Source organism: Callorhinus ursinus, unplaced genomic scaffold, assembly GCF_003265705.2.
Source record: "Callorhinus ursinus isolate GAN/ISIS: 27379988/994484 unplaced genomic scaffold, GSC_fseal_2.0 scaffold21, whole genome shotgun sequence".
Taxonomy (NCBI): Eukaryota; Metazoa; Chordata; class Mammalia; order Carnivora; family Otariidae; genus Callorhinus; species Callorhinus ursinus.
In genome coordinates this window covers 22,245,934-22,270,830 of record NW_027397083.1, presented here as the reverse complement: position 1 = coordinate 22,270,830, position 24,897 = coordinate 22,245,934, and the positions used below count along the sequence as shown (strand labels likewise).

The 24,897-nt window shown below is 37.6% G+C and overlaps 1 protein-coding gene across 2 annotated transcripts in view; it reads left to right on the top strand.

The window, feature by feature from the left end:
* The window catches only part of ANO3 (anoctamin 3), a 440,613-nt gene that overhangs the window by 243,557 nt on the left and 172,159 nt on the right, over nucleotides 1–24,897 (top strand). For both annotated transcript variants that reach the window (XM_025879336.2, XM_073904837.1), the window contains one exon: nucleotides 20,805–20,923. In XM_025879336.2, the coding sequence (XP_025735121.1) occupies nucleotides 20,805–20,923 (119 nt within the window). The remainder of the gene's footprint in view (nucleotides 1–20,804; nucleotides 20,924–24,897) is intronic.

Below are 24,897 nucleotides of genomic sequence, written 5' to 3'. Positions count from 1 at the left end.
TTCATCAGTGAACATATTGGTGGCCTGGCCACATCGCCTACATCAGTGATTCTCAACTCTGCCTACACATTCAGGTCACCCGGCAACTTTTAAAACTCTCTGAGTCCCAGCTCCCGAGAATCAATTTTACTTGGTCTGAGGAAGAAATCAGGATGCATACTTTTAACTGTACCCCAGGTAAATATTAAATGTAACTAGAATTAAGAATTGCTAACCTAGGGGTGCCTGGGTGCCTCAGTAGGTTAAGCGTCTGCCTTCAGCTCAGGTCATGATCCCAAGGTCCTGGGATTGAGCCCCACATTGGGCTCCTTGCTCAGCGGGGAACCTGTTTCTCTCTCTGCCTGCAGCTCCCCCTGCTTGTGCTCTCTCTCTCTCTCTCTCTGACAAATAAATAAATAAAATCTCAGGGAAAAAAAAAAGAATTTCTAGCCTAAAACATGTATCTTGATTTCTCTCTGAAGACATTATTAAGGTACTTTTTCATAATTTTTTAAACAATGAGCTGTGTTATTTATCATAGCACTCTGAATTACTGCAAATTAGTCCTGTTTCTTATATACTCACTTTTGTGTGTGTGACAGAAAGACAGTGTGGGCTTATTAAGTTTCCTAATTAAAGGAAGACAGCCACCAGAAGGTTCATTTCATATACAACATCAATATCAAAGAGTACATTTCATCAGAACAAATACACTCAATCAGAGTACAAAGGTCTTTCCCATAGTAATTAATTCTGGAAGAGGTTACTATTGTTATTTTCTGATAAGACAAAAACAAGAACAAAAACCTTGTCCACAATCTCCATACAGGTGATAGAGTTTGCAAAGAACATTTCACTAATAATTCTCCCAAATTAATACTAGTTAATAACCTAACAATAACTCTAGTCATGCAAGCGTTTCCATTCAATTCTATGCATCTTATTTTTGATAGTAAAATAATCATGATAGTGCCATCACAAATCTTAACATTTTCTTTAAATGCTTTGTGTAATTGGATGTCCTAACTCCATGAATGTTTCTCTCCTCATCATTCCGGTGTGTCCCAATCGTCTGACACACTTGACCTGTGTTCCTATCTCTCCAGACATTGAACCTCATAGTCAATATTTTAGCACATTCCGGCATTCCAGTCTACCATTCATTCAATTTAGGGAACCGTCACAGCTTCTGAAGGGGTAAACATGCACACATGAGGTATTTGCCTTTACAGTGAAGGTGAGAATGCAGCTCTGGCTGAATGTAGTATCACCAAGTGTTCCAGGAATCCATCCTGGTGTAACATCTGGCTGGAAAGTACTCCTTTAGAATCAGCTGCATATCTAAAATGTATATGATTTTATCGTCCTTGAGAAGATATCAAGCAAAACGATGTCAAATATACCAAGAGTTTAATTAAATAAAGCATGTGTGTTTTAGCAATACATGCTGTCTTTTAAATTCAATGAAATTACATTTTCTAATTTTGCTTTTAGAGTGCAGACTGCCAGCTTCTAGCATTGGGTTGGTTAACACATGAGTATTTCCAAGTACTAACAGGCTCTAATACAATTTTTGGAACCTGACAGATACATCTAATTAATGGCTTTTTTTTTTTTCAAGAGAAAGAGCACACACGCATGAGTGTTGGGAGAGGGGCAGCAGGAGAGGGCGGGAGAGAATCTTAAGCACAGTCCACACTTAGTACGGAGCCCAATGTGGGGCTTGGTCTCACGACCCTGAAATCATGACCTGATCCAAAATCATGCTTCAGATGCTCAACCAACTGGACCACCCAGGATCCCGCCTGCCTTTTTTTTTTTTTTTTTTACAGTGTACTACTTTGAACTGCCCCATAGGAACATCAGTGCTGTGGCAGAGTTAACTGCCTGTAGTCAGTGTTTCATTGAAGATGAGTATACCTCATTGTTCAAAATGATAGCTATGGAGGAAGGAACATTCATGGTTCTATTGATTCAGAGCTGGACATTTCCACTAAGATTGCCTAACAGGATTTGTAGTATATTATGGATGAAATGCTGTTTTCCCAGCCAGACATTGGTCAAATTATCATTCCTGTATCTACTAGCTGTGTGACTGTGGCATATTATTAACCACTCTGAACCTCAGTAATCTCATTTATTAATTGGAATTAATGATCCATACTTAGCAAGACTATTGAATTAAATGAGAGGCATAACTCCATCACACTCCTAGCACATTATAGAGATTCAACAAATATTTGCTCATTGCTTTATTCACTCACTCATTAAGCTTATCTTTTACCCCAAATTTTGCTAGGCTCAGAGACATCTTCACTAACCAGCTGTTTCTGTTATCACCAAAATGTATTTTTTATGGCAGAGTGGAATAACAATAATTTACCAAACATTTATTACACAACTCTCTGCCTGCCTTACCTCAGTAATTCTCATAACAATTCTTTGGGTTAGGTACTATTATTAGCCTCTTTTTATACCTGAGGAAACTGGTATAGCCAAGAGATAAAATAATTTGCCAAATACCATACATCTCCCCTAGGGAAAATTGAGATTCTAACCCAGGAAGCCTTAATCCTTCATCTTCTCCCTTAATCATCACAGCAGAAATATAGTCCATGGAGGTGAAAGGTGATTAGTGATGTCCATAGAATACTGGCTCTGCAATACTAATAAGTATGAGGCTGCAAGCAGCAAAAGATGGGGGTAACATTGCATGGTAAAATATATTTGGGAGATGATTGATTGAAGAAGGCTAATCAAGTTGGGAGATTTAGAATTTCATTGTTTGGTTTTCTTCCTTCATTCTTTATATTGCCATCTGTGAGCCTTTAATTCTTTTCTTTTTTTAAAGATTTATTTATTTATTTTAGAGAGAGACTCAGAGGGGGGAGGAGCAGAGGGAGAGGGAGAAATCCTCAACCAGACTGTCTGCTGACTGGGGAGCCCAACACGGGCCTGGTTCCCACAACTTGAGCCAAAATCAAGAGTCAGACACTCAACTGACTGAGCTACCCAGGTGCCCCTAATTCTACTTTTCATAGAACAGCTCACAGAGCCAGAGGACCATTCTACCTTGTGCCCTCAGCCACACAGACAGACAGACAGACACAGTCACACACACACACACACACACACACACACACACACACACACACACTCACACACAGTTATTCTGGAAAGTGCCTATCCATGTAACAATGAATTTGAAATCCTGATGTGACGATACTCTTGTCTCTCGGTCCTAGAAGCCCTGCTATTATCACCCACCCTCTCTCTTGCTAGTATTCTGTAAAATGACAGGGACAGAAAAATCCATATTAACAAGTAACTGATGGTTGAGGCTGCCCACGTTCATGCTGCAGTAAAATTAGATAACTTTGAAGTGAAATAATCAGGGCTTATTAAAACCAACATAATTTGAGTCCAACCAACTAAAATATACATCTCTCTAATCTTGTGAAATCAACATTTCCTTAATGCTATGAAGCGAGTCCCTTAAGAAGTGATTTATATTAGAGTGGTAAGATAATTTGTTTTCTGTGAGCTTAATAGTTCAGCTTGCTGGAGTGTTCATTTTATTTCTTAAAACAGTTATGGTCAAATGAGTACATGGTGATTTTGCTTTCATTCTGTAATATTCAATAATCTCCAGTAATTTTTGATACTTTTTTCAAATAATGTTTCATATTAAGATGGCATAAAAAAGAACTTCATAGTAATGTTACCAACCTATTTCAGGCATAAGGGAATTACACTGAAAGAACAGATTGTTTTCCAGTTGTGACAGCCTTACAGTCAGTGTACATCTTTTCAACTGTTAGTTAAACCCATTAAGTAAGTCCTCTTGGCTCAATTTTCCAGTTATATTCAGAATCTGACACTGCTGAGCAGTTGCTGCTGCAAGTGCTATATCATGCCTGGTCCAGTGTGCCAATCTCTGGGGAGATCAGCATCACGACTTCCTAATTGTCTCTGCTCCGATGCTTGCCTCCTTATGGTCTATTTTCCATACGGCAGTTGCAGGAAGCTTTCATAAAAGGAAAATTAAATATCATCATTTCTCTACTCCAACTCCTCCCGGTTTCGCACTACATGTAAAATTGTAAACTCCCTACTGGAGCCCTCAGAGGCCTTATGAGATCTGGGCCTGCTCCCACTGCAGAGCATTTGCTAATACTTCCTTTGACTCACAGAGCTGTAGCCCCTCCAGCCCTCTTTTGCTCTTTGTTCATAAGTGTGCTCTTATCCCAAGGCCCGACACTGAGAGAAACCAGATTCATACAAGCTTCACTTTGTGTCTCCTAATCTTGACTTAAGAGGTATTACTGGAAATTATAAGATTTATTTTTTCCCTCTTTCCATTTCCAGAGGACAGAGACTTGCTTGGTCTTGTTGGTGTGTACAGGCCAGAATCAAGAGCAGTACCTGGCACATAGTAGGTGCTCAAAGAATATTTTCAGGATCACTGAAAGGATAGATGAATGGATGAATGGATATTGACACACATATCTTTGGAGAATCTGCTCTCCATTACTCCTTTGCTTTCCATGATGTCATTCATCACTGTGATTTTTCCTACCTGTTAAGAATCAGTGCTCTGTTATTTTTCTCACTGAAGACCCAATCCAATTATGTTCCTCTTTTTCATGTAAGTTGTATTGACAAACATTTTATAGAGCATTTAAAGACCTAATAGCTATGACGTAGGAGAACACCTTTCTAACATTATTCCTATGGGAAGCCCTCCAGAATACCCACTTAGATGCTTCCTACTTTGTATTATTATAGCATTTTGGTTATAATACTATTATACTCAGTTCACTAGATGATAATAATTGCTATTTATATCTATCTTTTTCATATTACCTAGTACATACTGTCTACTAAATGATGGGTGGATAATTGACGATTGGGTGAATGTATGGCATGACGGATGTGGAGAGAATAAACACTGGCACACTGACACAGTGGAAAGCATTTATCTTCAAGATTTGCTTAGTTGTAGGGTTGACTGAATACAGTCAGTACCCTCACTGTGACTGGCTAGTGTCAGGACTTTAGAACAATGCTAGGGCTGGGAGAAGTAGGCAGTAAAGGAACTGCAAAGAATTACTAAGTCTGGATCTTCATTATTACCATGTTCTAACCACTGAGTAAACCGTATATGGACCATTAGGTTTATTCTTCATAGGAAACTTCAGTGGAATATTAATTTTTAAAATTATGGAATTTATTAGCAGTCAGATCAGGTACTAACTCTATCGCTCAGTAGAAAGATAAACCATCTGTGCCTCAAGTTCCTGATTTATGAATTGGAGATTTCAATATTATGGTTTGATTTTTTTTTTCTTATAATGTAAATAAGGATTGTTTGAATTAAGAGTTTTTGTGAGAAGCAAATAAGACAATGTATGTTGGAAATATTATATTCATATTAATTAGTGTTAATTAATATGAAAAAATTAATTTGGGTTTGCTGAAATTATCATTAGTTCTATTTTCACTATATCAGGCTCCCTGCTTCAACATATTAAATGATTTTTTTCAGCTTTGAGAGTCTTGTTTTTTTTCCTTACATAAAATAACTTTATTGAGGTATAATTCATATACCATATGATTCACCCATTTTAAATGTACAGCTCAATGATTTTTAGTATATGTAAATTATAAAGAATAAAAATAACCTTAGGCCATTACTATTGTTATTTTAATCTTTAGCCCCAACTACTGGGGCAATCCCGGAACACACTATCATTAGCAATGTATGGGAATGTTGTACCATTGGAAATCAGTAGAGGCCAGCTAATAAGATCACTCACACACTGCCTAACAGTTACCTCTTCCATTTCCAGATGCTCCAGCACTTATATTACAATGTAGCAAAGTAATGAAATGGCATTAAAATAAAGAAGAATTGATGGGCGCCTGGGTGGCTCAGTTGGTTAAGCGACTGCCTTTGGCTCAGGTCATGGTCCCGGAGCCCTAGGATCGAGTCCCACATCAGGCTCCCTGCTCAGCAAGGAGCCTGCTTCTCCCTCTGAACTACCCCCTCTCATGCACTCTCTCTCTCTCATTCTCGCTATCTCAAATAAGTAAATAAATCTTTAAAAAAAATAGAGAAACTCACAAGGACGGGGCAATTCCGCCTCCGGCAAAGACATTTGGGAACCACGGCAAAAGGCCCGTCCCCCAGAAGATCAGCACGAACAGCCAGCAAGCCAAGACCAAGTTTACCGATCAAGGAGAACAGGAGAACGCCAGCGCTAGGGGAATACTGCACATAGAATTCATGGCTTTTTTACCATAATTCATTAGTTTTTCAAAGTTAATTTTTTAACTGTTTTTTATGAATTTTTCTTTTTCTCTTTTTCAAACAACATCTTATCAATCCCTTTATTTTTTTTTATTTTTTTTAAAGATTTTATTTATTTATTTGAGAGAGAGAGAATGAGTGATAGAGAGCACAAGAGGGAAGAGGGTCAGAGGGAGAAGCAGACTCCCTGCTGAGCAGGGAGCCCGATGTGGGACTCGATCCCGGGACTCCAGGATCATGACCTGAGCTGAAGGCAGTCGCTTAACCAACTGAGCCACCCAGGCGCCCATCAATCCCTTTTTTAAAAAAACATTTTTTTATTTTTCATTTTTAGAGTCATATTTTTATCCCTTCATAGTAGTTACCCTTATTTTTGGCATATATATATAAGTTGTTCTCTCTTTGAAATTTTGAATACAATTTCTTCTAACAGATCAAAATATACCCTAAATCACTAGTGTATGGCTTTGTTATATTCTCCTCCCTGATCACATTCTCTCCTTTATTTTATTTCTTTTTTCTTTTTCTTTTTAAATCTTCTTCTTTCTTTTTAAAAAAACAACTTCTTATCCTATCAATTCCTTTTATAAAATCTTTTATAATTTTCATCCATACAGTCATTGCCATCCCTTCATTGTATCAACCCTTATTTTGTACATATATAAGTCTTTCTTCCTTTAAAATTTTAGCAGGCACTTTCTTCTAACAGACCAAAATACGCCCAAAAGCTAGTGTGTGGCACTGATCTATGCACTAGCCTGATCATATTTCATCATATTCTGTTTTCTTTTTTGTTTTGTTCTGTTTTTGTTTGTTTTTATCTTTTTCTTTTTCCTTTTTTTTCTCTCTTCTTTCTTTCCCTTTCTTGTCCCCTGGTTTCAGGTCTTTTCTGACTTGTATAGAGTATATTTGCTGGAGACATTGTTAACCTGTTAGCATTCTGTTCCCTCATTCATCTGTTCTCCTCTGGACAAAATGACAAGATGAAAAAAATCACCTCAGCAAAAAGAGCAAGAGGTAGTACCGTCTGCCAGGGACCTACTCAATACTGACAATAGTACGATGTCGGACCTAGAGTTCAAAATCATGACTTTAAAGATACTAGCTGGGCTTGAAAAAAGCATGGAAGTTATTACAGAAACCCTTTCTGGAGAAATAAAAACTAAAATCTAACAAAATCGAAATCAAAAAGGCTATTAATGAGGTGCAATAAAAAATGGGGGCACTAACTGCTAGGTTAAATGAGGCAGAAGAGAGAATCAGCGATATAGAAGACCAAATGATGGAAAATAAAGAGGCTGAGAAAAAGAGAGATAAACAACTACAGGATCACGAGGCAGAATTCGAGAGAGAAGTGATACGATAAGACGAAACAACATTAGAATAATTGGGATCCCAGAAGAAGAAGAAAGAGAGAGAGGGGCAGAAGGTATATTGGAGCAAATAATAGCAGAGAAATTCCCTAATGTGGGGAAGGAAACAGGCATCAAAATCCAGGAGGCACAGAGGACCCCTCTCAAAATCAATAAAAATAGGTCAACACCCCAACATCTAATAGTAAAACTTACGAGTCTCAGAGACAAAGAGAAAATCCTGAAAGCAGCTCGGGAGAAGAGATATGTAACCTACAATGGTAGAAACATTAGATTGGCAACAGACCTATCCACAGAGACCTGGCAGGCCAGAAAGGACTGGCATGAGATCTTCAGAGCACTAAACGAGAAAAATATGCAGCCAAGAATACTATATCCAGCTAGGCTATCATTGAAAATTGAAGGAGAGATAAAAAGCTTCCAGGACAAACAAAAACTAAAGGAATTTGCAAACATGAAACCAGCCCTACAAGAAATATTGAAAGAGGTCCTCTAAGCAAAAAGAGAGCCTAAAAGCAGCATAGATCAGAAAGGAACACAGACAATATACAGTAACAGTCACCGTACAGGCAATACAATGGCACTAAATTCATACCTTTCAATAGTTACCCTGAATGTAAATGGGCTCAATGCCCCAATCAAAAGACGCAGGCTATCAGATTGGAGTAAAAAACAAGACCCATCCATATGCTGTCTGCAAGAGACTCATTTTAGACCCAAAGACACCCCCAGATTGAAAGTGAGGGGGTGGAAAACCATTTACCATGCTAATGGACACCAAAAGGAAGCTGGGGTGGCAATCCTTATGTCAGACAAATTAGATTTTAAAACAAAGACTGTAATAAGAGATGGAGAAGGACACTATATCCTACCTAAAGGGTCTATCCAACAAGAAGATCTAACAATTGTAAATATCTATGCCCCAAACGTGGGAGGAGGTGATTATATAAGGCAATTAATAACAAAAGCAAAGAAACACATTGACAACAATACAATAGTAGTGGGGGACTTTAACACCCCCCTAACTGAAATGGACAGATCATCAAAGGAAAAGAACAACAAGGAAATAAAGACTTTAAATGAAACACTGAACCAAATGGACTTTACAGACATATTCAGAACATTCCATCCCAAAGCAACGGAATACACATTCTTCTCTAGTGCCCATGGAATATTCTCCAGAATTGATCACATCCTAGGTCACAAATCAGGTCCCAACCAGTACCAAAAGATTGGGATTATTCCCTGCATATTTTCAGACCACAATGCTTTGAAACTAGAACTCAATCAAAAGAGGAAAGTTGGAAAGAACTCAAATACATGGAGGCTAAAGAGCATCCTACTAAAGAATGAATGGGTCAACCAGGAAATTAAAGAAGAATTAAAAAAATTCATGGAAACCAATGAAAATGAAAACACAACTGTTCAAAATCTTTGGGATGCAGCAAAGGCAGTCTTAAGAGGAAAGTATATAGCAATACAAGCCTTTCTGAAAAACAAGAAAGGTCTCAAATACACAACCTAACCCTACACCCAGAGGAGCTAGAGAAAAAACAGCAAATAAAACCTAAACCCAGCAGGAGAAGAGAAATCATAAAGATCAGAGCAGAAATCAATGAAATAGAAATCAAAAGAACAGTAGAACAGATCAACGAAACTAGGAGCTGGTTCTTTGAAAGAATTAACAAGATTGATAAACCCTGGCCAGACTTATCCAAAAGAAAAGAGAAATAACTCAAATCAACAAAATCATGAATGAAAGAGGAGAGATCACAACCAACACCAAAGAAATACAAACAATTATAAGAACATATTATGAGCAACTCTATGCCAGCAAATTAGATAACCTGGAAGAAATGAGTGCATTCCTAGAGATGTATCAAGTACCAAAATCGAACCAGGAAGAAATAGAAAACCTGAACAGACCTATAACCACTAAGGAAATTGAAGCAGTCATCAAAAATCTCCCAACAAACAAAAGCCCAGGGCCAGATGGCTTCCCAGGGGAATTCTACCAAACATTTCAAGAAGAATTAATACCTATTCTCCTGAAACTGTTCCAAAAAATAGAAATGGAAGGAAAACTTCCAAATTCATTTTATGAGGCCAGCATTACCTTGATCCCAAAACCAGACAAAGAGCCCATCAAAAAGGAGAATTACAGACCAATATCCTTGATGAACATGGATGCAAAAATTCTCACCAAAATACTAGCCAATAGGATCCAACAGTACATTAAAAGGATTATTCACCACGACCAAGTGGGATTTATCCCTGGGCTGCAAGGCTGGTTCAACATCCGCAAATCAATGAACATGATACAATACATTAACAAAAGAAAGAACAAGAATCACATGATCCTCTCAATAGATGCAGAAAAAGCATTTGACAAAGTACAGCATCCTTTCTTGATCAAAACTCTTCAGAGTTTAGGGATAGAGGGTACATACCTCAATATCATAAAGGCCATCTATGAAAAACATACAACGAATATCATTCTCAATGGGGAAAAGCTGAGAGCTTTTCCCCTAAGGTCAGGAACGCGGCAGGATGTCCACTCTCACCACTGCTATTCAACATAGTATTAGAAGTCCTAGCCACAGCAATCAGACAACAAAAAGAAATCAAAGGCATCCAAATCGGCAAAGAGGAAGGGAAATCTCTCACTCTTTGCAGATGATATGATACTGTATGTGGAAAATCCAAAAGACTCCACCCCAAAACTGCTAGAACTCATACAGGAATTCAGTCAAGTAGCAGGCTATAAAATCAGTGCACAGAAATCAGTGGCATTCCTATACACCAACAACAAGACAGAAGAGAGACAAATCAAGGAGTCAATCCCATTTACAATTGCACCCAAAACCATAAGATACCTAGGAATAAATCTAACCAAAGAGGCAAAGGATCTATACTCAGAAAGCTATAAAATACTCATGAAAGAAATTGAAGAAGACACAAAGAAATGGAAAAACGTTCCATGCTCATGGATTGGAAGAACAAACATTGTGAAGATGTCAGTGCTACCTAGAGCAATCTACACATTCAATGTAATCCCCATCAAAATACCATCCACTTTTTTCAAAGAAATGGAACAAATAATCCTAAAATTTGTATGGAACCAGAAGAGACCCCGAATAGCCAGAGGAATATTGAAAAAGAAAAGCAAAGCTGGCGGCATCACAATTCCGGACTTCCAGCTCTATTACAAAGCTGTCATCATCAAGACAGTATGGTACTGGCACAAAAACAGACACATAGATCAATGGAACAGAATCGAGAGCCCAGAAATGGACCCTCAACTCTATGGTCAACTCATCTTTGACAAAGCAGGAAAGAATGTCCAATGGAAAAAAGACAGTCTCTTCAACAAATGGTGTTGGCGAAATTGGACAGCCACATACAGAAGAATGAAACTGGACCATTTCCTTACACCACACACAAAAATAGACTCCAAATGGTTGAAAGACCTAAATGTGAGACAGGAGTCCATCAAAATCCTAAAGGAGAACACAGGCAGCAACCTCTTGGACCTCAGCCGCACCAACTTCCTCCTAGAAACATCGCCAAAGGCAAGGGAAGCAAGGGCAAAAATGAACTCTTGGGATTTCATCAAGATAAAAAGCTTTTGCACAGCAAAAGAAACAGTCCACAAAAGCAAAAGACAACTGACAGAATGGGAGAAAATATTTGCAAATAACATATCAGATAAAGGGCTAGTATCCAAAATCTGTAAAGAACTTATCAAACTCAACACCCAAAGAACAAATAATCCAATCAAGAAATGGGCAGAAGACATGAATAGACATTTTTCCAAAGAAGACATCCAAATGGCCAACAGACACATGAAAAAGTGCTCCACATCGCTCGGCATCAGGGAAATCCAAATCAAAACCTCAATGAGATACCACCTCACACCCATCAGAATGGCTAAAATTAACAAGTCAGGAAATGACAGATGTTGGCGGGGATGCAGAGAAAGGGGAACCCTCCTACACTGTTGGTGGGAGTGCAAGCTGGTGCAACCACTCTGGAAAACAGTATGGAGGTTCCTCAAACAGTTGAAAATAGAGCTACCATACGATCCAGCAATTGCACTACTGGGTATTTACCCCAAAGATACAAATGTAGGGATCCGAAGGGGTACGTGCACCCCAATGTTTATAGCAGCAATGTCCACAATAGCCAAACTGTGGAAAGAGCCAAGATGTCCATCGACAGATGAATGGATAAAGAAAAGATGGTATATATACACAATGGAATATTATGCAGCCATCAAAAAGAATGAGATCTTGCCATTTGCAACGACGTGGATGGAACTGGAGGGTGTTATGCTGAGTGAAATAAGTCAATCAGAGAAAGACATGTATCATATGTCCTCACTGATATGAGGAATTCTTAATCTCAGGAAACAAACTGAGTGTTGCTGGAGTGGTGGGGGGTGGGAGTGATTGGGTGGCTGGGTGATTGACACTGGGGAGGGTATGTGCTATGGTGAGCACTGTGAATTGTACAAGACTGATGAATCACGGATCTGTACTTCTGAAACAAATAATGCAATATATTTTAAGAAAAAAAAAGAAGAAGAAGATAGCAGGAGGGGAAGAATGAAGGGGAGTAAGTCGGAGGGGGAGATGAACCATTAGAGACGATGGACTCTGAAAAACAAACTGAGGGTTCTAGATGGGAGGGGGGTAGGGAATGGGTTGGCCTGGTGATGGGTATTAAAGAGGGCACATTCTGCGTGGAGCACTGGGTGTTATGCACAAACAATGAATCATGGAACACTACATCAAAAACTAATGATGTAATGTATGGTGATTAACATAACAATAAAAAATTATTTAAAAAAATAAATAAATGAAAATAAAAAAATAGAGAAGAATTGAGCTGAAATAATTTGTCTATTAAAATTCCACTCTGGGAGATGCTCTAAGGTTTATACTACAATCATAGGAGCCAACTATCTTGATTGGTCCCCTTGAGTTTTGAGCTGATGTTGGTTTGCACACAAAATTTCCAAGAGTTAATGGATTCCCACTTTACTCAACAAAAGTTTTCATCATAAATTATATTACTGATGATTGGAAAAGGGAATTGTAAATTAAATTTTTAAATTGTTCATTGGCATACTCATGGTAATTACATTGTTTCCCTTCCACCTAGGCTTTGAAGTAGAAAATACGACGTTTTTGTAAGCCCAAATTACATAATTGGTTTTGTAGATTCCTAATTACTAGAGTTGTGAATTTAAAGAAAGATTAAAGAAAAAGAATGTATATTTCTTCAATGCCTTATATGTACAAATCACATGGATTATTTAATTTAATCCTTGAAACAAGATTTTATTATTCCAGTTTTCCAGACTGAGAAACCATAACTAACCTCTGCCTTTAAGCTAATAAATGACTTAACCAGGATTAATTGGGGTTTGCTGAAATCATCATCTTTTCACTACATCAGCTCCCTGCTTCAACATATTAAATGATGTTTTTAAGCTTTGAGAATCATGTTTTTTTAAAATATAGCTATAGCAGCTTTATCGAGATATAATTCACATACCATACAATTTATGCATTTTAAGTGTACAATTTAAATGTTTTTTTATATTTGAAAAGGTGTGCATCCATCACCATAATAAATTTTAGAATATTTTCATCCCCTCAAAAGGAGATACCATACCTATTAGCAGTCATCTATTCTTACCCCAGCCCACCAAGCTTCAGGTAACCACCCATTTTCTTTCTCTCTCTATGGATTATTCTGGACAATTCATACAAATGGAATTACACAATATTTGGTCTTTTGTGACTAGCATTTTTCCACTTAGCATAATGTTTCCAGGGTGCATCCATGTTTTAGCATTGATCAAATACTATTCCATTGTATGGATAAGCCATGTTTTATTTATCCATTCATCCGTTGATGGACATTTGACTGTTTTTACTTTTTGGCTATTACAAATAATGCTACTATGAGCATTGGTGTACAAGTTTTTTGTGAATTGATATTTTCATTTCTCTTGAGTATATACCTAGGAGTAGCCTGGAGAATCATATGGTAGCTATGTTAAAACTTTTGAAAAACTGCCAGATTAGTTTCTACAGCAACTGCACCATTTTTCATTCCTATCCAAGTGTTTGAGGGCTCGATGTCTCCACATGCCCACCAACAGTTGTCATTGTCCATCTTTTTTATTATAGTTATCCCAGTGGCTGTGAAGTGGTCTCATTGTGGGTTTGGTTTACATGTCCCTGATAAATAATGATTTTGAGCATCTTTTCATGTAAACACATGAAAAACCAACAGCAGTTGGCTACTGTATATCTTTTTTGGAGAAATGTCTATTCAGATCTTTTACCCATTTTTAAACTGGGTTGTTTGCCTTTTTATTATTGAATTGTAAGTGTTGTATGTACATATAGATATATAGATACTGTTTCTGTTTCTTACGTGGATGCAAGCACAAATATATGGATGTAAAACATGTTTATTTGTATAGACATACATGTATACATATGCACATGTGTATACATACATATATCCGATATATCTATGCTATAACTTAATGTCAAGTGCTGATATATATATTGCATGCCTGTTTATGTGAATGTGTATGTGTTATTCTATGTCAGGTGCTAATAAAAGTAATAAAGACTTATGAGGAGACAGAGAACTCTGGTAGATTCTATTTTAGAAATGGTGGTGAAGGAAAGATTCTCTGATGTGGTGACATGAGCAGAACGCTGGCTGCAGTGCGGATGGAGCATTCCTGGCAGAGAAAGGAACAAGTGCAAAGGCTCTGTGGTGAGAGCATACTTAATATAAAGGAACCCAGTTCAGCTGGATTGGAGGGAATGAGGGTAAGTTTAGAGGAGCGGGACGAGAAGTAGTAAGGGGCCAGATGATGCTTACCCAGTGTGCCACACTGTAGATATGACTTTTACTTGGAGCTACAAAAATATTGGAAGGTTTTAAGTAGAAGTTTCATGTAATTTAACTTAAGTTTCAAAAGGGCCACTCTGCCTGTTGGTATGGTAGGGGTAAAAGATGGAAACAAGATTGGTTAGGAGACTTACAGATTTCTGCCAAGAGGTAGTGGTGGCTTGGATTAAGAAACTATAGCTTTGATAAATGATCAGTTTCTAGATATAATTTGAAGATAGTTCAGACAGGAGTGATGGGCACTTAAATCCTTGTAGTCATTCAACAAACCTTTACTGAATGACAAAGGCAGGTCAGACCTTATTCTGGATGGTAGGGACAAAGCAGTGAACAAAAAAGACAACAAAAATGAACAAAGCAGAAAACTGGCCCACAAATACCTTAGTAAGGGAAATAGATGAAGGTAAATAAAAATAACATTTGCATGTTAGAAACTGTTATGTGCTAAAGAGTAAAGCAAAGCAGAAAAATGGTATTTTATGCTCAGTCAACAGAATTATCCAGCAATGGATATTTTTATTTAAAATGAAAGATGCAAAAGAATATTTACGTACTAGCATAAAATAGTACCTTTTTTATTTTAAATTATTGGTCATGGAGATATTAAACCACATAAAATAAGTAAGTTTTTACTAAATTTATCTCACCCTTATTTCTTGTTTGTTAACGATTTTTATCTTTTATCTATTAGGATACTAATATTTATCTCTATAACCATCAACTTAAGGAGGATAGAAAGCTATGTTTATAATTGGAGATTCCACCCTTTTTCATTCAACAAATATGTTACAATTTTTACATAACCCAGTTATTTTTTTTATTTTTTTTAAAGATTTTATTTATTTATTTGAGAGAGAGAGAATGAGAGATAGAGAGCACGAGAAGGAAGAGGGTCAGAGGGAGAAGCAGACTCCCTGCCAAGCAGGGAGCCCGATGCAGGACTCGATCCCAGGACTCCAGGATCATGACCTGAGCCAAAGGCAGTCGCCCAACCAACTGAGCCACCCAGGCGCCCCCCAGTTATTTTTTTTAACTTGTGTATATTTTATGGCTTCAAAGTTTCCTAAATCATCATCTTTCCAATACTACAAGAGGCAGTATTACATAGTGGCTAGGAATGTAAGGTTTAGGGCCAGATTTCCTGGGCTCTTCTGCCACACACCAAATATGAGACCCTAGGTAACTGCCTATATTTCCTCACCGGTAATGAAAGCTAGTAACAATACTTTTAAAAGATTTAATCAAATGTTATGTGAAAATAATATGACACTCTTCCCAGCGCTCAGACTAAAAACATTGGAATTATTGTTGACTTTTCTCTTTTCAATGCCACATCCAATAGAATTCTGTTAGTTTTCCTTTAAAAAAATACATCCTTGGTTTGAACATTTCTTAGTCATGTATCACAACTGACCCAAAGCACATCCTCTCTACCTGATTACTGCAATAACTCCTACTTAGTTTCTTTGCCTCTGACCTTGGCCCCTTCAGCCTATTCTCATGTCAGCAGCTAGAGTGATTTTGTTAAAATCTGCTCAAATTCAATTCTGGTCAAATTCATCCAGTTGCACTCTTTAACTCAGAATGAAAACCAAAATCATTCTGAAAGGCCCAAGCCCTCGCTGATACGCTCCTACTTCCTCCATTACCACTTTAACATGATACCCTGCCACTTTCACTCTTGTTCACTCCTCACCAGTCACACTAATCTGGTTGTCTATGAACAGACAAAAAAGGCATGCTCCCACCTCAGGGCCTTTGCACTTGCTGTACCCTTTGCCTATGTTGCTCTTCCCACAGAGGTTCACTTACCATTTTGGCATCTTTGCTCCAGGTTAGCTCAGGGAAGCCATCCTTAACCACCTTATTTAAAATTGCAAATCGTGGGGCGCCTGAGTGGCTCAGTTGGTTAAGCGACTGCCTTCAGCTCAGGTCATGATCCTGGAGTCCTGGGATCGAGTCCTGCATTGGGCTCCCTGCTCAGCAGGGAGTCTGCTTCTCCCTCTGACCCTCCCCCCTCTCATGCTCTCTCTATCTCATTCTCTCTCTCAAATAAATAAATAAAATCTTTAGGGCACCTGGGTGGCTCAGTCGTTAAGCATCTGCCTTCGGCTCAGGTCATGATCCCAGGGTCCTGGGATCGAGTCCCACATCGGGCTCCCTGCTCGGCAGGAAGCCTGCTTCTCCCTCTCCCACTCCCCCTGCTTGTGTTCCTGCTCTCCCTCTCGCTCTCTCTCTCTCAAATAAATAAAATCTTAAAAAAAATAAAATAAAATCTTTAAAATAAATAAATAAATAAAATCGCAAATCGCTGCCCTCCCCATTATCTCCCTGGCCTCTCTTTTTTTTTTTTAACTGATCATATCATCATTTAATAGATAGGAGTTATATTAGTTCTTTTCTTAACTTTATTACTGTCAACTTCATGAGGGTAAAGATTTTTGTTCATTGTGATTCCTACTCCCTTCAAAGTAGAATATCTCTGGTACACTGTAGATCTAGCTCAATATATTGATTTAATGAAGTATACCTGATACATAGAACAGTTAAATAATTATTAGCAATCCACATGAAAAAGAAAACAAAACAAAACATTAGTTATAGGAATATTGTATATAAAGTTAGTGTGAGAAAAAAAAAATCCGGTATTTAACAAAAGAATACAAACTAAGTTAAGACATTTTTATGTTCAGGAAAAGTATATGTTAAGTCAGTAAGAGTAGAGATTTCTTGTTTCTGACCTGGGAACACTGTAGGAACCTTGCAAAAGACAAGACCAGAGAGTTAAATATACATTACAATGACAGGAATTTGCAATCTTGCTAATAGTAAAAGGAAAAAAGAAAGCTTTTATTATATACAAAAGAATCCTGTATAATTTCAAGAAAAACAAGAAGAAAGGCAAACATCCTTACATTCTTAACAATAAAAGGAAATTTTAAAAATTATGTCACTTATGATCCAGATTTTCCAAAATAGCAAGTCCATCTTTTTTTTTTTTCCTTTTTAAATTAACTCATCTACTAATGACCAAGTTGTGCTAGACTCTGTAGTAAATTAAACACACATGAAAAAAAGATTGAACACGGTCCTGGGATAATTTTGTCTAAATTCAGAAAAATATAAAGAATCACAAAAAGAAAGGAAGGCAGGAAAGAAGAAAGAGAAGGAGAAAGAAAGGGAGGGGAAAACCGAATGTGATGGAATTCAGGAGAGAAAAGGATCCATTGTATTTGGAGCTTTGGGGCAGGAAGGAGCTGAGGATCTGAAAAGCTTTCATGAAGTTGGTAGTATTTGGCAAGTCTTTCAAAACCGAGCTTTCTTCCAGCAAGATGATGATGTAAGGATGTTCCTGTTCCAGGAATATTTGTGTTATAGGAATTAAAGAGAAAGAAGAGAAACTAAATAAATTAAAATTAAGCTAAACAAAATATAAAAATCTCTGCCTAGAAAATGTAATCGTGAATGGGGTAAGGTTTAAATGAGTAGCGAACTTCTATAAATGGTATTTCTTGTATTCCGTGGTAAATGAGATCTATTGACATAAATTGCATTTTATCTTTTGTAAACATTAAGTTAGTAATCACACAGTTATTAGAGCCTAGAGGAGGACCCTTTGAGACCTTCTTCAAAAACCTCTATTACAGATGAGAAGACAGACTGCCAGGGAAAGCTTTGATGTAGGATTGTAGGACGGGGCAGATTTAGGCTAAGGAATCACAGTACTGTGACCTGCAGGTGGGTGCATGCTCCCAGCAAATGCTGCCCCTTTACCTACTGCTATTTAATCACAAAGGTCTCCTAGCTTTCCAATATCAAAAGAAAGAAAAGGATGGGGAGAGAGGGAGAGGGAGGGAAAGATAGGGAGACAAGGAGAAAGGTAAGGAAAGAGAGGAGAAATAAAAGGGAAAAAAAAAAAGAGAGAAACTTCTGTGCCTTACAAACCAGCAAGCTGGACATGATGGGGTTTTGGTAACTGATCCAACAAATTCACTCCAAAATTTCAGTTTCTTTCTCATTCATCTGACACCCACTCAATACAAGTCCAGGTTTTGCATTTTTTTCCTTCCGTCTAGACCATTTTTCCTCCAGTTACCTGTGTGACTTACTGCTTCACCTTCCTGCATCTTTGCTCAAACGTTACTACAGTTCTCTGTACTGAAACAACATCCTCCCCACCTGGGACACCTCCCTCCTTCCCTTCTGCTGTCTATTTTCCAGTGCACTCACCACAAAATATGCTGGCTATTTCCTTAACTGGTGTTGTTTATTGTTTTTCTCCTTGGACTTGAATATTCCATGACGGCGGGATTCTGTTTGCTGTTACATTTCTAACTCTTAAAACAACGTCTGGCATATCATAGGTGTTTAATAAATAATTGTTAAATGAATAAAATGTAATCTTCATAAATCGAGAGAAAACATTATAGTATATTCACAAACGTCAGTTTTGGAGTCAGATCTGAATGTGTTTGAGTTCTAGATGCACTCCTTACTGAATTAGTGACTTTGGCATGATACTTAATCTCCATCTGCATTAATTTATTTACTATTAAATGTAGGTAAAAAGCATACCCACATTTGTACAGATGTTATGGGGATTAAAGGAAATAATACCTGTAAGTTTCTGGCTCTTAGAATGTACTCAACAACTGTTAACATCAATCAGTGTTAGCTATTTTTTAATAGATCTGGTTTTAATCCTAAGTGCTTAGAGCATTTGAACGTAATTGGAAATTAATAACATACTAAGACATAATATTAACCTGTCCAGTCTTAATTCATACCACTGCTAAGATTCTGATAATCTAGCTGTACATGGCATAATATATATTATAGCAGATTTTAAGCATTACTACTAAAAGAAATTACTGCATATATTATAAACAATTTTTTATTCATTATAATACTAAGTCAAATGATTGAAATATTTAAAGCATTGTACATAGTTGTCTATGTCAAAATTTATGTTTGATAGGTGGTTAACAGATAGAATAAAATAACTCTCCAAAACATTTTCATTTATTTGGAAAGGCAAAATATATACGATTCTGTCTGTGTTTGAATTTGAAGAGGGGCTTCTATCATATGGAATACATATTGTGTGAAGCACGTCAGCAGTTCTTGGTTGTCCTTACAGCCCATAGAGGCTTCTTGTTTTATACTCTTTTGCATTGATTACAGCTGATTGTTCAGATATATTCTTACAAGGTCCTATCCTTTTTATAATTCTAATAGTAATTAATTTTCAGTATTCTCTCTTTGTTTGCAGTTGTAGTTTCATTTCAATCCCTGATATTTTTTAAAAGTTTTTTTCTTGTAATGTTTGTGAGAATTGCTTCTATGATTTCTCAGACTTCTGTCACTCTTCAGTCAAATTCACATTTAGAAAACTTTCCAACTTAGGGGGTTGGGGGGATGGATTGGCCTGGTGATGGGTATTAAGGAGGGCATGTTCTGCGTGGAGCACTGGGTGTTATGCACAAACAATGAATCACGGAACACTACATTAAAAACTAATGATGTAATGTATGGTGATTAACATAACAATAAAAATTTAAAAAAAAAGAAAACTTTCCAACTTTTAAGAAAACATATTCTCAAAATTAATAGTTTTTAATTAGGCAAATAAATGCTTGGGAATCTATTGAGTTCTTAGAAATACCTTTACCTGGGGCACCTGGGTGGCTCAGTCGGTTAGTGTCTGCTTTTGGCTCAGATCATGATCTCAGGGTCCTAGGGTTGAGCTCCATGTTGGGCTCCCTGCTTGGCAGGGAGCCTCCTTCTCCCACCCCTTCTGCCCCTCCCCCTGTTTGCGCTCTCTCACTCGCTTTCTCCTTCTCTCTCTCAAATAAATAAATAAAATCTTAAACTTTATCTTCACATTCAAAAGAGATGATGAGTTTGCATAATTCTAATTTTATTTTCAAAAAGTTTAAGTCCATTAAATAGCAGAGATGTATTTAATTTTTATGAAAGTTACCGTAGTGTCAGTATTAATCTACTAAAGGGAAGTTTTCGTGTTATCCCCCCCTTTTTTTTTCTTTTTTTCCTTACTTTTTGGATGGATGGGTCATAAGAATGTTATACTTGGTTAAACCTTGGAAAAGCATGAATAAAAGAGAGATTAGTACATTTAAAGAGAAAAGGAAGAAGGATAAAAGTGGATGTAATTTTCTCTTTCTCTTTTCTAGCCCTAGGGAAAGATAAGGATTACATGGATGACTCAGAACATGCTAATTATGACCGATCTCGGCTAATCAAAGACTCTGTTCCCAAAGATAATTCTGAATCCAAGGCAAAATTGTCTAAGGTAATAAAAGTAAACTATCAATAAGTCACTTGAAAGCAGTATTTCTAAAACCTTTCAATTATTTTCAATATTAATGTATATTTGCTGGGAGAGGAGAAGAGGACATGGAGGTTAATATGTATCGTTAAGAACTTAAAGGTAGAAAGTTGTATGTAGACATCATATTCATTTATGTTATCAAACTTTTTTTTTAAAGATTTTATTTATTTATTTGACAGAGAGAGACACAGTGAGAGAGGGAACACAAGCAGGGGGAGTGGGAGAGGGAGAAGCGGGCTTCCCGCCGAGCAGGGAGCCCGATGTGGGACTCGATCCCAGGACCCCGGGATCATGACCTGAGCCAAAGGCAGACGCTTAACGACTGAGCCACCCAGACGCCCATCAAACATTTTTTAAAACAATCTGAAATGTAAAATTAACCTTTAGAGGGCTATGACCTCATTTTTTCATACGTTTTGAAAGGCAGCATGATTTCATGAGAGCATGGAATGGACCAAGATTTGAATTCTAGTTCCACTCCTTACTATTTGTGATCATTTAAGCAGGTTAATTAAACTCTCTGAGCGTTGTTTTTCTCATCTGTAAAGTTGTATTATGTTGTCTGCTTGACAAAATTCTCTGGTGAGTGCCTGAGATAACTGTATGAAAATATTTAGAGCATAGTAAACGCTGACTATATGGCAGGTTTTTATAACAACCTGGAAGCTGAGAATACCTCACTGAAACTCTAGTTCATCAGCAGATGAGTAACTGAGCTAGAGTTCAGTTTAAAAAAAACCCTGGCTGCAGCAATCCCACCATCCCTCAAACAAAATGATTCTGTGGACTCTTCAAAGCATCTGAGTTTGGTCCTTTAATACCAAATACCGTCCCTTTTTGATACGTTCCAAGACAAATTCTGGCTCACTCCAAGCCCACTTTTTCCCCCCATTATTTCCTATTGATTAAAGTGGGAGTACTTTTGTAAAAGAAATTTGCAGTTTAACCCAGGGAATGACTTAGCTTTCAAGTCACTGCATGGCAAATAGTCCCATCCTTGAATATATATTTCTCTAATGTTTGACTTGGTTTGGCTTGGATTAGTTTTGTAAATCCCTTCATTAGTCACCACTAAAACATCAGAGAAGAAATATGGCAGAATTTAAATATTACTCTCATAAATTAGACCAACATTAATAAATAGATGTAGGAATAAAGGCGTGTGTCAAATTTCTTCATTCCTCTTTTGTTTTGTTTTGTTAAATGGGGTCAGTATTTTGTACCAATAATTCTTTGATTGTTTTTACAAATCAGGGGTTCATCTACCCTCTGTTTACTTCATCTGCCTTCCTGTGTCTGTCTGATCAACATGGTGTTTAGAATGTTTCTACTATCTGTAAACCATTCTTCCAAGTCACCTGAGAGAAGGAAGAGTTATCAGAAATATTGAGGAAAAAACAGATGTTGTTCCTCAAGATGCCCATAGCACCCAATAAGAAGACAACACAGTATGCTTTAAATAATTAGAAAATGAACTAAGATTAAATGAAATCTGTCTCATCTGCTTCTCTAGAAGCAGCCACCATTGATACCTGCCATGTCATTTCTGTTCAACAGTAGCCATTTCTCAGTCTCACTTTGACTAGACTTGAATTGTAAAATATGAAAGTTAAGAATTTGTTAAAGGACACCTGGGTGGCATAGTCAGTTAAGCAGCCTACTCTTGACTTCAGCTCGGGTCATGATCTCAGGGTTGTGGATTCAAGTCCCGGGTAGAGCTCTGCGCTAAGCGGGGAGCCTGCATGAGATTCTCTCTCTGCCTCTACCCCTCCCCCCCCCGCCTCTCAAATAAATCTTAAAAAAAAAGAATAGTTAAACCTGCATACCTCCCACCCTCCACCACTCCAGCAACCCTCAGTTTGTTTCCTGAGATTAAGAATTCCTCATATCAGTGAGGTCATATGATACATGTCTTTCTCTGATTGATTTTTTTCGGTGGGGGGTGGGAGGGATGGGGTGGCTGGGTGATAGACATTGGGGAGGGTATGTGCTATGGTGAGCGCTATGAATTGTGTAAGACTGATGAATCACAGACCTGTACCTCCGAAACAAATAATATGTTATATGTTTAAAAAAAAAAAAAGAAGCTAGCAGGAGGGGAAGAATGAAGGGGGGGAAATTGGAGGGGGAGATGAACCGTGAGAGATGATGGACTCTGAAAAACAAACTGAGGGTTCTAGAGGGGAGGGGGGTGGGAGGATGGGTTAGCCTGGTGATGGGTATTAAAGAGGGCATGTTCTGCATGGAGCACTGGGTGTTATACGCAAATAATGAATCATGGAACACTACATCAAAAACTGATGGTGTAATGTATGGTGATTAACATAACATAATAATAATAAAAAATAAACCCTGCATGCATGTTTTATTTTTGATGTTAAAATAAGAGAATGGTGTGTGATGATAGTAACAGACCAGTTGTTCAATCCAAGAAATGCCAGTGTAATGTCTTATTGAATCTGCCTGAATACATACTTTTCTGCTATTTCACTTCTACTCAAAATTAAAAAAAAAAAAATGTCATGCATCACCTAGATGTTTTTAGACTCACTCTTTTAGCTTCCATTAAAATATGTCTACTTTTATCCTTTCATAGTTTGGAGCACAGCATAAATTCCATTTGAACAAATGGTCTCATGACAAAAAGAAAAAAGTGTTTAAAAGCCAGTAACTGGTTACTTGCTTGTCTACAAATGAAGGGCAAAATAATCTGCTTAGAATACGTTATTTGTGAACATTTGTCACAGGGAACCTCAAAGAGCAGTGACCTATATTTCTACTGTTTGGACTACTAGCTAGATATCCTTCCACTTATAAATTTGTCACCTTCTTCTCACTCCATCCTACTACTAAATGATATGGGTATTTATACTCATATATGTGGGTATATATTACACTATATACATTTTAAGATGGAACTTATAAAATTGACAAGATTTCTTCATTTTTGTGCTATAAAACAGCAACTTTCATATTGTTTAAATTAACATGTATTAACATATGTATAAGTTCTGTGGCTGAAGATCTGTACCTCACGCATTATTTGGTTGGGGTAATTGTACTGATTGCATATTATGCAATGCATTTGATATTTTATTTCTTTACAAAAGTTACTCATTGGTCTTTCTTCCTCATATCCACTCCATTTTCAGTGAGACATTACAGCATCTCCCATCAAGAGGTAGAATCATTAGGCTGGCCTTGGGCTTTGCTTTGGCCAGTAGACTGCTGCAGAAGTGGCAATGTGCCAACACTGAACCTTGGACGCAAAAGATCTTTTTTTTTTAAAGATTTTCTTTATTTATTTGACACAGAGAGAGAGAGAGAGACAATGAAAGAGGGAACACAAACAGTGGGAGTGAGAAAGGGAGAAGCAGGCTTCCCGCTGAGCAGGGAGCCTGTTGCAGGCAGGACTCCATCCCAGGACCCTGCCCGAAGGCAGACGCTTAACGACTGAGCCACCCAGGAGCCCCTGGACTCAAAAGATCTTGCACTTGCATTCTTTGTCTTGGGACTCTGCCTCCAGCATGTAAACTAGCCTGCTTAAGGATGTGGATCAGAGCCCAGTGAGCAGTTGCCCCAACTGAAGCAGAAATGAGAGTGGCAAAGACCAGGAAACTCAGACCTGTAAAAGTCCAGCTGAGATCAGAAGAACTACCCAGCTGGGCCCAGCTACCCATAGAATCATGATCTAAATAAAAACTGTTTGCTGAAGATTTGTTTCTCGGCAGTAGGAAATGGATGCAGCCATAAATGTTAAAGGATAATGTGTTGGCTGATACCAGCTGATTGTTAACATAAAGTGAATTCTTCCTCAATTACTGAGAAGATTTGAAAAATTGTCCCTGGGTTTTCCAAAACATACTCAGATTGTCCATTTCACTCTACAGAGCCCAAGTATGTTTTAAATGTCATAACCTAAATAACATGGTAGC